The sequence below is a fragment of the Helobdella robusta genome, assembly GCF_000326865.2.
Source record: "Helobdella robusta unplaced genomic scaffold HELROscaffold_19, whole genome shotgun sequence".
Classification (NCBI taxonomy): Eukaryota; Metazoa; Annelida; class Clitellata; order Rhynchobdellida; family Glossiphoniidae; genus Helobdella; species Helobdella robusta.
Genome location: NW_008704034.1, coordinates 1,910,436 through 1,924,431, shown reverse-complemented (window position 1 = coordinate 1,924,431; position 13,996 = coordinate 1,910,436). Strand labels below are relative to the sequence as shown.

General features: G+C 33.1%; 2 protein-coding genes across 2 annotated transcripts; both read right to left on the bottom strand.

Moving 5' to 3' along the window:
* Positions 1 to 4,663: 4,663 nt before the first annotated feature.
* HELRODRAFT_170957 (hypothetical protein) lies at positions 4,664 to 9,202 on the bottom strand (the record flags this gene model as incomplete). The annotated part of the gene is made up of 8 exons (XM_009016771.1): positions 4,664 to 4,724; positions 5,189 to 5,246; positions 6,255 to 6,394; positions 7,267 to 7,622; positions 7,776 to 7,955; positions 8,140 to 8,208; positions 8,267 to 8,374; positions 8,717 to 9,202. The coding sequence occupies 8 exons, from the start codon at positions 9,200 to 9,202 to the stop codon at positions 4,664 to 4,666; spliced, it is 1,458 nt and encodes a 485-aa protein (XP_009015019.1).
* HELRODRAFT_142616 (hypothetical protein) lies at positions 9,116 to 13,253 on the bottom strand (the record flags this gene model as incomplete). Its single annotated transcript, XM_009016770.1, has 3 exons — positions 9,116 to 9,228; positions 12,656 to 12,841; positions 13,091 to 13,253. Coding segments are annotated over 3 exons (462 nt in total), but the record flags the coding sequence as incomplete, so codon positions are not given.
* Between the last annotated feature and the right edge of the window lie 743 nt (positions 13,254 to 13,996).

Here is a 13,996-nt window from a genome sequence, read left to right as displayed (position 1 = left end):
TTAAATACCTGTGTGCTGTTTAAGTAGTGATTTAGTAATAAGTTAGGAGGGTATAATGTGTGTGGTGTTTAGTTAGGTTCACGCTCAATCTTATGCACTGTGTAAGTTTGTGTGTGTGTGTGTGTGTTGTTTATACCTGTGAGTGTGTGTGTCTTGTTTATACCTGTGAGTGTGTTGTAATAGATGAGTAGTAATAAGAAAGTTAGGATGGTAAAAAAGTGTGTGGTGTTTGGATTTCACAACGTATGTGTGCGTGTGTATGTGTGCGTGCGTGTGCGTGTGTTTGTTGTTTAGACTTGTGAAAGTAATGCTGAGAGTAAAATTTAAAGTAATACAATTTTTGTATTGTTGTTTATAAACTTGTAGAAAAACAAATTGTGGCCATTAGCCTTCATGAGACCATAATTCAATTGAAACATCACTCGTTAATCGTTCACTATTAAAAAATGTCTCACCATCATTAGTGGAGGGAGTAATATTTGATGATGATAATGAAGATAAAAAAGTCGATAATGAAGGAGATGATGATGAAGATGTTGATGATTGAGAAATGGATAATGAAGATGTTGATGATGATTAGGATGATGAAGATAATAATGATTTTTATGAGAAAAAGATGATGACAAAAGTAATGTGAGAAGTCAGATGATGAGGATGAAGATGATGAGAGTATTAATTGTATGGGAGTGGAAAAAAGATGATGATGAAAAAAAGTTGATGAAGATGACGGGGAAGATGATGACAGTGAATGCAATTTGGCCGTTGTTACTCGTGTCACTCTTCCTTCTAATATTGATGTTTTTGTTGTTGCAGCTGCCATCGTCGTCAAAATCGTCAGCGTCATCGTCGTCATCATCATCTTCATCATCGTCATCATTATTAACGCTTTCATCATCATCACAGACGAAATTATCATTGACAAAACATCGTCATCATCATCGTTTTAATGATTCATTATCGCCATACTCATTTTCATAGAAATTGGTTGAGATGTGTTTTAGAAGTTAATGTTATAATGTTGCTATTGTGATTGTTATCATTATTATTGTTGTTGTTGTCGTTGTTGTTGTTGTGGCTTGTTAGTTGTTGTCGTTTATGATAAGTTGCCGGAATAATGATGATTACGCTGCTAAGTCTGTCATGTTCTGGTGATAATAAACTGAATATTGCCCACAATGTGTCATTACAATGATGATGGTTTTGTGGTTGCTGCTGCTACTACTGCAGCTGCTGCTGCTGCTGACGATGATGACGATGATGATGGTTTTGTGACAGCTGGCGATGACGAGGATGTTGATGATAACAACTGTGATGGTTTCAGCGTTTTTTGACAGTTTTGTTAATGTCACGTTAATGTGTTAATGCTTTTTCGTTAGCGTTGTTGTTGCTGTTATTTTTAAAAAATGTCATTATCGTTATTACTTTTAATAATAATGTTACTGTTGATGATGTCGCTGTTGTGGTTGTTGTGGTTGTCGTTTTATTGGTTGTCGTTATTGTGGCTGTCGTCGTCGTTGTGGTCGTTGTGGTTATTATACGCTATATAGCAGGGTAAATACTTTGCTGGTGATTAATATTGCTTTAGTCGGATATTTATCTTTTTATTATTCATGTTGAGGGGTCGTCTCAAATTGGCCGATTTTGACCTCACTACGTTCGATAATTTTGTTGTTGTGTGGTTGTGTTGTTGTTGATGTGGTTGATGTTGTTGTTGTTTTGTGGTGTTTGTTGACGATGTGGTGGTTGTTGTTGATGTGTTGTTGTTGATGTGGTTGATGTTGTTGTTGTTTTGTGGTGTTTGTTGACGATGTGGTGGTTGTTGTTGATGTGTTGTTGTTGATGTGTTGTTGTTGATCGGTTGATGTGTAGTTGATGTTGATGTGGTTATTGTGTTGTTGTTGCTGTGTTGTTATTGTGTAGTATTTATTGTTTAGCTGCGAATGTTAAAGTTTGTTATTACATCAATTAATATAACATTTAACATTTAATGTTGTTGTCGTTGTTGTTAATGTTTGCGGAATTTTCATTAACTTAAAATTAAATTTCTGTTCAGGAGTTTTTATCGTTCTTAATTTTACATTGTCGTTGTTTCATTGTTGGCGTTGCTGTTGTTGTTGTCTTTTTAATGTTGTTGTTTTATCTATGTTGTTGTTATTGTTGTGTTTATGTTTTCGTTGCTTTAGGGTCTATGTTGTTGTTGATTTTGTTGTCTTTGTTGTTGTATTTAATGGTTGAAATAAAATGTAGAAATGTATATGTCGGCCAACGACGTCAACAATTTGTTGTTTTTTATGCCTAATAAAATGGAATTACATTGTTCAACATATCTATGTTGCTAGTGGCAACCTTGTTTTTGTTTTCAGTGGTTTGTATTTTGTTTTGTTTTGTTTGTTTGTTTTTGTTGACGTTTGCTTGCTGATGTATTATTACTTTGAGTTATTTTTCCAACATTTTCTTGTTGTTTTGTTGTTGCAAATGTAAAAAATGTTTTTTCTAAAAATTCCTAAGATTGTTATTTGAAATGTAGTAGTAGTTGTTGTAGTAGTTGTTGTAGTAGAAGCAGTAGTAGTAGTAGTAGTAGTAGTAGTAGTAGTAGTAGTAGTAGTAGTAGTAGTAGTAGTAGTATTAGTAGTAGTAGTAGTAGTAGTAATAGTTGTAGTAGTTGATGTTGTTGTTGTAGTTATGTTGTTATCAAACAAAAATATATTTTCCATAATTGTAACCGCCATTTGTTTCTTTCTCTTTTCTTTTTATGTTTTTAGGATCCTTTCCGCCTTTTCATATGAACCGAAATGATTCAACAACGCCGTGAATGGGGTTTGTTAGTGAAGTATTCCTGAGCATAATGTCAATGATGACGATTATGATGATGGTGATGATGATGATGGTGATGATGATGATGGTGGTGGTGATGATGATGATGATGGTAATGATGAGAATGATGATGGTGATGATGAGATGTTATAGTGATAATGATGATGATAATGCTGAATGAATTCTTCAGATATTTATTATTGCTTTTAATATAGCAACGTTCAATATCATCATTCTCATCATCGTCATCTTCTTCTTCATCATCATCAGTTGACTTTGACATTGGCAATGAGGATGATTGGACCTTACATTTGATTTTATTTGATTATTTTTTTTGTTTTATTTATTTTTTTAAAAACATTTTATAACAATTTATTTACATTATTTGATTTTTGCTTTCGAGAAATGAAAAAGTCTTCATTATTATTGTTCTTGTTGTTAAGTTATAATGTTGCTGATTGCATATCACCGGCAGACCAAATCATACGTGTCTGAGCTTTTTTGTTTAAAAACTTCAAAAGTTATTTTTCAAACCTTATTTCTATCTTTTTTTCTTTTTCAACATTCTCCGGCATTCTTTCCATCTTTTATTCTTCCCAATTTTCGCTCTCCTAATTTATTTTGTTTCACTTATTTTTCGAAGGAATTCATATTGGAGTTTCAAATTTTAATCTCACGTAAAATATTCATGAGGATGGAAGACGGAAGCGAGGAAGCGCGGAGTGGAATATAAAAAGATGGATTTGGAAAGTAAATTTGGAGTAAATTAAAGAAGAAGCTTTAAAAACATTTGTGAAGAGAAAAGTTAAAAAGTTTAATTTTTGAAGTTGGAATTCTTGAGCGACGCCACGGTGTGGTGGGTATGATGGGTGGGACTGCTGTCGGAGTGACTGGCTTCGAACGCAAAAAGATCCTCGGCTGTTTCATGCAATGTGTGTTTGTGATGTCGTTGTGTGTAGCGTTGGTATGGTTCCATGAACCTTTGCTGAATTATTTTTTAGATGGGTCCGTTGTGTTGATGGGTTGATTGACTGATAATATTATCCAATACCAGCTGTAAAAGAATTAGAAATAAAATTTTATAACAACCAAACCCATAACAACAACTACAGAATCAAAATACATAGGCATCAAATATACACATATACACACGCACGCACACCACACTACAGTAGACACACACACCACACCACACTACACTACACACACAGACACAAACACACACACATCACACACACAAACACCGATATGTACATATCAATTCGCCTGCTTGTTCATGCAATATTTTCACGCTCCGATGCCCAGCCGGTACAAAGGTTGGTCACGCTTCAGTGGTTAATACGCATACACAACTGATAGAGTTCGATACCCGGCGATAAAAAATATTATACCCTTTTGTTACGGTATTGTATTTTTGGTTTATTTGGTTTTTGTCATAGTTTTATAGTTGCTGGTTGTGTGTGTGTGAGTGTGTGTGTGTGTGTGTGGGCTTACGTTTGTGTGTCCTTACGTGTGTATATTTATTTGTTTTATAGTTTGTAGTCATGTGTAAAATTCTGAATGAATAATTTTTAAGAGCTTTTTCTGCACACGAAAACTTTGTTTATTTGTCACATTTGAATGATGTTGTATGCGTGTAAAAATAAATTATAAATAAACAAAATTGTGTGTGTTGCGTGTGTAACTGTCTGTGTGTGTGTGCGTGCGTGTGTGTTTGCGTTTGTGTGCGTGTGTCTCTCTGTGTGTGTATGTTGTTTTTTGCATGCTTACAATTGCATGAATTTTAATTAAATAGGGAAATAAATGTTTATTTTCCTCGCCGATGTATTTATGTTACGATAATATGTATTTACGTGCCGGTTTTAGCTGGCAGTCGGTTTTTTCCGTTTTCGTCTGGATGGGTTAATCGTCTATATTGTGGTATTCGTTTGTGTGTGTGTGTGTGTTTTTATCCAAACCTGCATTTTTTTTCATCAAAATAAGTTTTTCATGTTCAGTTGGAAAATTAAGCGTTGAGGGTTTGAAAATGTATTTTTGTAGGAATTTCAAAATACATAGATTCAATTTTTTTCAAAGTCTTACGGGAGAAGAATATAAAGATGTTTTCATTTTGAAGAAAAAAAGTAATAAATGGTCATTTTACATGATAAATAATTTTTAGAAATAAAGTTTTTTTTATTTATTTCAATGTTTCATTTTGTTTTTATTGTTCTTTATTTTTCACTCATTCATCAATTCAATCATTCCTTTTTTCTCTTCCATTCTCTTCTCTTCTTCTCTTCCTTTCTCTCTTTCTCTTTTTTTCTTTCTTCCTCTCTCTTTCTTCCACGTTTGTTTCTCAAATGTTTGTAATGGATGCTTCAAATAGATTGACCTTTCCCGATCAAGCTTAAGCGTATTTGTTCTTTGTATAACTTTAATTTCTATGTTTCCTGTTTTTGTATGTTTATGTTTGTTTTTTGTATGAGTGTTAAATTGCTATGTTTCCAGTTTTGTATGCTCGTAATTGTATTTTTTCTATAAAAACATGTTTGTGAAAATGTATGCATTTCGAAAGTTGTATGTCTGCATGGATGCAAAAGTGTTTGAATGTCTGAAAACTTCAATTTGTTTCCTTCCATTGTACTAGTGCATACATGATGTATATGTGCTAGTATGTAGGGTACATACACATGTATGTATTAAATACCAACAAGTGCATGTTCTCGAGTCAATTCGGTTAAATGATTTATGTTTTAAAACAAAATTAGATTTTGTTTGGCATAATACATAACATAGAACAACACACACACACACGCATACCCACACACATGCATGCACATATACAAACATACTATAGATAAATACCAAGAAAAAAATTAGTTTATACGGTAAATAACGACAAAAAACATGCTCAGTGTTTTGCATAACTAGATTTCTCAAACAAACAAAATAAAAACAAACACAAACATAGACACACATGCACAAACAAACATAGATACATAAAACAAACAAACAAACATACTCACAAACAAAAAATATATACAAACAAACAAGAACAAACACACACAACGCATAATTCATCAAAACAATTTGCGGGGATATGGTAAAGGAATCAAAGAATATAGGCACGCTTGAGAACCATCTGTATATGATTGTCAGTGCGAGCGTGTAAAATGGATGGATGTTAGGCAGCACAGAGGAAAATTTGCCAAAAATTATTATTGCTCATCTGTTAGAAGCAATTCTATAATAAGTTTCCAGAATGTAGACATGTAAAACGATTTCTAATGGTAACAAAATATTATCCAGCTACTTTTGCAGTAGTGTGATGAGTGATTGTTATAAAGATTCGTTCAATGTGCATTTATTTGAATTGATTTAATTAATTCAGTTGCTAAAATTTAACGAGCCATCGATTCATTACTTCGAGAAAAAAATGAAACAAACTGTAAACCTACCAAATTGTACGTAGGTCTGTGTGTGAATGTTGAACTTTGGCCAGAGTTCATAAGACGACGACGACGATGAAGATGATGGGGAAGATGATTTTTGTGAGCCTCTCTGCGTTGAACTGCTGCTGTTATAGATGTTCGGGTTTCTGAGAAGATGAAGAAACATTGGTTTAATGCCTTTACAAATATTAGTACTCTGGAGGCGATTGATATGAATAAACGAACAAACTACTTGCGATAAGTTTACATAAACTTGCGATGTGAAATCGAAGCCAAACAAAAAATTTTAAAATGTATCTGAAAAAGAATATAAACATTGCCGAGAAAAGAAAAAAAATGAAAAATGGAAAGCATTGGTAAAGATTTAGTAAGCTCCTGACATACATTTTATTCTCGTAGTTTATGTCTACTGTCTTTTTGTTACTTTAAAACTTGAAAAAACTAAAAAATATCTTTTGAGGAGAATGTTTTTAACATATTTTAAATATCACGCAAAATACACGGGACTTAATTGTTATAAAATATACGTGCATTAATAGATATTTATCGAAGTTTAAAAGGCATGTAGGATGGTTTATTTTCAAACATTAAAGCGTTTAGTTTCTGGATTAGCTGGCTAATGCAACTGAACTAGATTAATATCTATAATCAAAATTTATGCAGGTTTTACTTCAATATTTTCAAAATATTTTTTTTTATATAGAAGGATAGTTTATAACTCTTATGATTTAAATTAAATTTATAATCTTACGTAGCCGATTTCGCTTTTTTAAACTCAGTTCACAATTAATTATAAAAATTTTACTACAATTTGAATCGTATATGAACAACAATTTTCAATAATTTTCAATTTGAAATAAAAGAGTAAAGATAAAATAATATACATCCCACAATTATGAAACACACATAAACACACAAGCAATCAAACACACAAACAAACAATCAAACACACAAGTAAAAACAACATGAACACAATCGAATAATCAAGGAAGTAAGATTAATTTTATCCAGTACAAACCCCGTCCTGGCAAATTGAGCCCAAATCTTTATCATCTGCAGAGCCAGTTGTCCATCTTCCAACTTGTAATGGTCATCCTTGCTATCAAATGGACTCAATCCGCTGACCAATGGGGCTCCGAATATGAAAGCGAGATCATCATCAGTACTAAATCGCTGCTGCTGTTGTTGTTGTTCGTGCTGTTGTTGTTGATAGTGATGTTGTTGATGTTTCTGATGTTTGGATTTTGAGGAAGACGAAGATGTTGAAGATGAAAATGATAAGGAAGCTGAGGACGGTGGCTCGAAGACGTATAAATAGGTGGGAGCTCCGTGTTTGACATGATGAAGGGCGGTTTCGATGACTGGTGCTACTACCTGATTGGATGGCAAGCCAGTACAGGTTGGAATTGAATTTTTATTTTTTGAAACTTGTATTTTGAATTAAAGAACAAAAAGTAAAAATATAACACATAAAGCAACTGGACAACCAACCACCCATCCAGCAATCAAACGGACTGACCGACCAACCTGTCCATCTCCCAAGAAATCCGCCATTTGATTCCTGAGAACGAGAGATGGTTTGGAGCGGAACTCCGGATCGTGTTGCATTTGAAGCTGGGCATCGTCCCACTCGTTGTACTGGTGGGCTATTACGTCGTAGATTCCTTGCCGGTTGTAATCGTGAACGTTCTGCACGTATGTTCGCATCTGACAGCGAACCAATTATAATAAATTTTATATTATATTATATTAATAATTATTATTATTACTATTATTAATATTATTACTATTATTATTTCTATCAGTAGTCATACAAATTTGCATGTGACCAACAAAGCATAGCGTGCCAAGCAAAAATTGTGTGATGAGTTTTTTAACATTTCGGACAGACCGCTATCGAACCAAGAAAGTGCGAAATGAAACCAACGTAACCATACTGTGGCTTACTTTGACTTTTTAACTAAAAAAAAATTAAATAATAATAAAAAAATTAAATAACAAAAAATGTTTATTGGTACCATCTTGGTCATTAGGTCTGGGGACAGTCCCTCCTGTAGGATCTTCTCGTCCATGAAGGCCCAGCCCTCGTTCTTGCTCACCCCGATCAGCAAGTTTGTACTGGAGACCTGGCCAGTAGTCACGTGATGATGATGATGGAGATGATGGTGAAGAAAAAGACACGGACGTTAATGCAAGTTAAAGAAAATATTTGTTATTCTTCTCAGTTAACTTTGCTGCCGTATCATAATTTCAACATATTCAGAAACAAAGCTATCTTAGATACAAAGCTATCTTAGATACAAAACTATTTTAGATACAAAACTATCTTAGATCAGCGTTATCATTATTCAACATGAATTTTATTTACGATTTCATCATTCATTTTCACCATCAGCCGTCATCTTCGTCTCCTCATAAACCATCCAACATCGTTTTATCACTCGCTTCATGATCATCTCGAAACCAACCGAATCAAACATGGTCCGGTCCTCAGCCAGCACAACGCTATGCTGGTCGATATGTGGTCCGAATGCCGTCAAGTACTTGGGCGGTTTCGGAGCAAAGGACATGAGGTCCGATATACCGACGGTCTTCAAACATTGCAGGTTGGTCGGACTGTTTAAAATATCTTGTCTAGCGTTTGATTTTAAGGTGCTGCCTGGTGGCGGTTTTTTGTCGATTTTGTTGACGGTGATGTGGCTGTCGCTTCGCTCGTCAGATCTGACGTCATCATTATTATCAGAGTTGCTACTAATGCTGTCAGCGACAATTTTAACAGCCTTAGGATTAATATTATTATCATTACTCACATCGGGACTGTCATTATTTTTGTTACTATTATTGTTATTGTTGTTACTAATTCCAGTGCAGTTGAACCTGTTGAGGAGCTGGTGAGCGTAGAAGATTGGATAGTGGGACAGTCCCCATGAGGCCAGTGCACTGCCACTCTGCATGATGGCGTTGCGGAAAAGGTTACGACCTTGAGGAAGGGTTGAGGTTAAGAAGTGGATGGTTTTGGCGTGGTTTGATTGGACGATTTTAACTTTGATTGAATGAGCGATTTGAACTTTGATTGAATGATCTTAAGAGAGATGTGACGATAGTCTTGCGTGGTGATGATGATAATTATGATGACTGTGATGAGAAAATTTATGGTGGTGGTGATAAGAAAAAGGATGATTTTGGCAACAAACTTAGGTGACCATGATAATATAGATGAGGATTAAAGCGTTCGGGTAATAACGAAGACTGTCTTGACGATAATCACTTCACTAATGATATGATATGATAAAAGCACAATAATTAAAATGGCGACGATAACAACGAAAGTAACACTATCATAAAAATTAAATTTTTAAAAAAAACCTTTATAAAAAAGAAATTTATATTTTTAATGGTATTAAAAATGTGTGAAAGAAAATGTTTAACGAAAAAAATGAGCCCTTATCTTTGGTAGACAATGTTTGACATTTTTTTATTTTAATATAAAAAAAGAGTAAGAGATAATACATAATTTTTTGTTTCGTGTGTATGTACGTGTTTGTATGAGTGTGTGTGTGTGCGTGTGTGTGTATGTGTTTGTGTCGGTTTATTTTTTATTAACAGTGGTTAAAATATGATAGGGCTATGTATACATTCGATGGTTTCATTTCAAGCGTTTCATGTTACCTTAATGTTTTTATATTTGCCTTTATTTGTATGTTTATGTATTTGTTAATGTTTGTATTTGCTGTTGTATACATGTTTATAAAAATCTTATTTTGTATGTTAAGTTTTTTGTATGTGATTGTATGTTTGTTTATGCTGCCAGACTGTTTATGCATACACGTGTTTTTGTGGACACATTAGATTTAATCAATGGTTTGATGAACGCTTCAGCCTATAAATCATTGTTTATTTGCTTGTATGGTTTGTTTGTTTGTTTACATGGTATTTCATTTGTTAGTATAATTGTTTATTTGTTTGTATGTCTGTATATTCGTTTTTCAGTGTATTGGTGTATAAAACGCCAATACCAGACCGAGATGCACAAATCTTGTGTTTGTATAAAAATTTAATTTTCTTGATTTGCAACCGACCGATCTTGTATTGGTGTTTCTTTCTTCATTTTTGTGTACTATTTTGTATTTTTTGTTTGTTTGTATGTATGTATAATTATTATAAAAGATATGTATATTCTAGTTTTAATATACAAATAAGTACACAAGAATACAAAGTTTTTGTACGCGTATTCAAAAATGCAAATATACACTACCCATGTGTATGGGATTTTTAATTATGTAAATGTATGAATAAATTTTGATGTTTGTATGTAATTACTTATTTCTTTGTATACATTTTTGTCTAAGCGTATATCATGTGCGTATGTTTTGTATATGGTTATACAAAATGATAACAGATTGAATTGAACGAACTTCTGTTTAAACACACGTACAAGCAAGCAAACAAGCAAAACCACGTGACGTATTGCTACGAACTCACATTAAGTCACGTGTTCGAACTTTGTTCGGTCACACCCCTAAACACACACATACACACACACACCGAAACAAACAAACACACACATACATGATAAACATGGATATACTCATGGATGGTTATTTGAATGTAAAGAGATGATAAAACGAAATGGGATAAATTGATGATTTGCAAATAAATGTATGTATGCATAAATCATTATGGAGCAAAAAATAAGAGTACCATGTATTTCTTTGTATGTATGTATGTATGTATGCATGCATGTATGTGTGTGTGTGTGTATGTATGTATGTATGTATGTATGTATGTATGTATGTATGTATGTATGTATGTATGTATGTATGTATGTATGTATGTATGTATGTATGTATGTATGTATGTATGTATGTATGTATGTATGTATGTATGTAATAATGTAGTATATTTTATAACATTTTGTATTTTGTTTTGTTTGTATTTTTAGGGTACTCGATTCCATAAGTTTCCGCTCGAGTGAACAGAGATATTAGACTCGTGTCATTTTGCATTTGTACTTTGTTGAGTCTGCTATTCTGGTAACGTTTGTTTATTTGTTTGTTTGGTGAGGTTTATTCGTTTGTATGGTGTTGTTTTTATTTGTTTGTACTTTCTGTTTACACTGTGTTATTGTTAGTTCTCCATATTGACCTTTCTTAGTTCAGTTTAGCTTTTACGAACTTCTCTCTCTCTATATATTGGTGTTTTAGGGAATTCATTTTCCATATTTTTAGTATGACATCTGCTGAGATTATCTAATGTTCCTATATATAAATATTTCATTAAACGATTACTTCATTTTAAAACTTCTAACAATTATTTTTATTCATAAGTTCTAATTATTCAATGTTATATACGTTTAAAAATATGTTTATTGATATCGTTCTTCACAGTGTTGTAGGCTTTTTTCATTTTTATTATTCTGTGGTTTTATTTTTCCTATTTTGCTTGTTTGTTCATTGGTTCGTAAAATTTCTACCTCGGGCTGGCCGGATAGGGTTAACGAAAAAAAGATTGAGTGCAAACAGGCAAACCAAAAAATAAATTAAAAAAAAAAACAAGAATATGAACAAAAATACATAGTAATAAAATGTTTTTACTACTTTATTTCTTATCCCTCTTCATGATTTTCATCTTTTTCATTTTATTTTCTTTTATGAGCTCTGGTTCAAGTGAGACGTCGAATGAAAGAAGGAGAAAAAAAACAAATAACGAAATGAAATAAAAACAAATGAGTTTAATGATGGCGTCATGATGATGTCATAATGACGTCATGATCAAGTAATGATGATGTCATGGTAATGTAATGACTATATGATGATGATGAGAACAACACAATTTTATGTGGCTTTTCAATATAAACATAACGATAAGTTAGGCGATGGTTTTAAGCACAAAATTAATTACAGACAATACAAGTAACATGGAATTTTATGAAACTTTGTGTGCATAATGGTTACAATGATAACAAAAATTTTGTCATAAAAGTTTTCCAAAATGTTGAAACATAAAAGCTGGGGACGTTTATAAATTCATTTGATTGGAATGAATAAATTGATTTTCTGTGTGAAATTTGTTGACGAGTTAGTAAAATTGAATGCCCCAAATAAAAAACAAAATAAAAATCGCAAAATAAAAAAAAACAAAAACCTCAAACCAAAAAGAAAAAAAAGAAAAAAATCCTACATTTTGAACCACGTACACTTGCCTCCTATTAAATTAGTTCCAATGTGACGAAATCTCGTCAAATTTTCACGCGATTTCGCGAAAACTAATTTTTCGCGGCTTGATTTATCTTAATTTTTTGGGGTTTTGTTTATTGAAAAATTAAACTTGATCAGCTTTAGAAAAAAAATTGCCCATTCAACTGAAATACATCAGTGGCATGAATGATAATGCTTGAAAAAGTTTACTTTTAAGTACAGGAGACATGATGAGCAGGTTGACCAGAGCTGCCCCATAGCGATGACCAAACAAGCAGACGTTGTTTGGGTCGCCGCCGAAATTTCGGATGTTTTTGTTTACCCAATCTAAGCCGGCCAGTAAATCCAGAATTCCATTGTTACCTCGTGCAGCGCTGTTTTCCAACGTTAAGAAACCTTCGATTGTTTGATTGGTTGATTGATGGATAGATAGATGGTTGGTTTGATATATGGGTGAGTTGATTGATAGATGAATGGATGGATGAATAAATGGGTGGGTAGATAAATTAGTATATAAAAACAAGTCCTATCAAACAAAAATATCATAATTTCACTATTCTAAAAAATGTTCATAAAAGTAAAAAAAAAGATATAATTTTTTAGTCCAAAAAATTGAATAAATTTAAACCATAAAACTGAACCAACCAAGGATACCAAGCCTGTAGTTGATGGTGATGACGACGACGTTTCCGACGGCAGCGAGTACAGTAGCGTCATAAGCGTTTCCACTGCCAGCGTCATACGATTCGCCGTGGATGAAGTATATCACCGGATGTAGGGTAGTGTCGTTGTATTCTGTTGAGGTAGGCGAGTTAGAGGAGGATTATTTAGTTATCATTATGCTGTTGTGTGTTAATTTTACAAGTTTTAATTCTATTCGTATCTGTCATTAAACTGTTTCATAATTTATTTTTATCTATTATAACTTGTGAAACAACTCTCGACAAAAATAATATAAGAACATACAAAATAAACCAATGGCTCTTCAATAAAACATTTAAAATAACATAACAAAGCTTATCATATAGTGATCAAGGAATTTGTTTTGAAAGTGATTTTGTATGCCTAAATTAATTCTCCTCTTGTTCATTTTTTTTAATGTTGTCAATCCACACAAACGTTTAATCTGTCTTCATATGGCATACCGCGACACTCCTTTATCATTCTCGCTGGTCCTCCTTTGAATATTCTCGAGCGTATGTTTGTCCTTTTGTAAATTTGGAATCTAAAACTGAACACGGTAATCCAACTAAGGTCGAGCCAATGCTTTATATCGGTTTAACATGACGATCATATCATTGCATTTTACTGTTCATTTTATCATACACAGGGTCCTGATTGCACTTTTAGCTGCCTCGATGCATTGTCGTTACCATTTTGATGGATTATCACCGAAAAATCCTTTTCATCTTCTACATTTTTTGGTGGCGTGTTTCCCAGTTTGAATAATGTTTCTCTTGTTGTTCGCTCCCATATGTATGACTGCGCATTGTCGGTATCGAATACCTTCTGCCACTCCTCAGCCCATTTGTAAAGCTTACAATTTAAAAT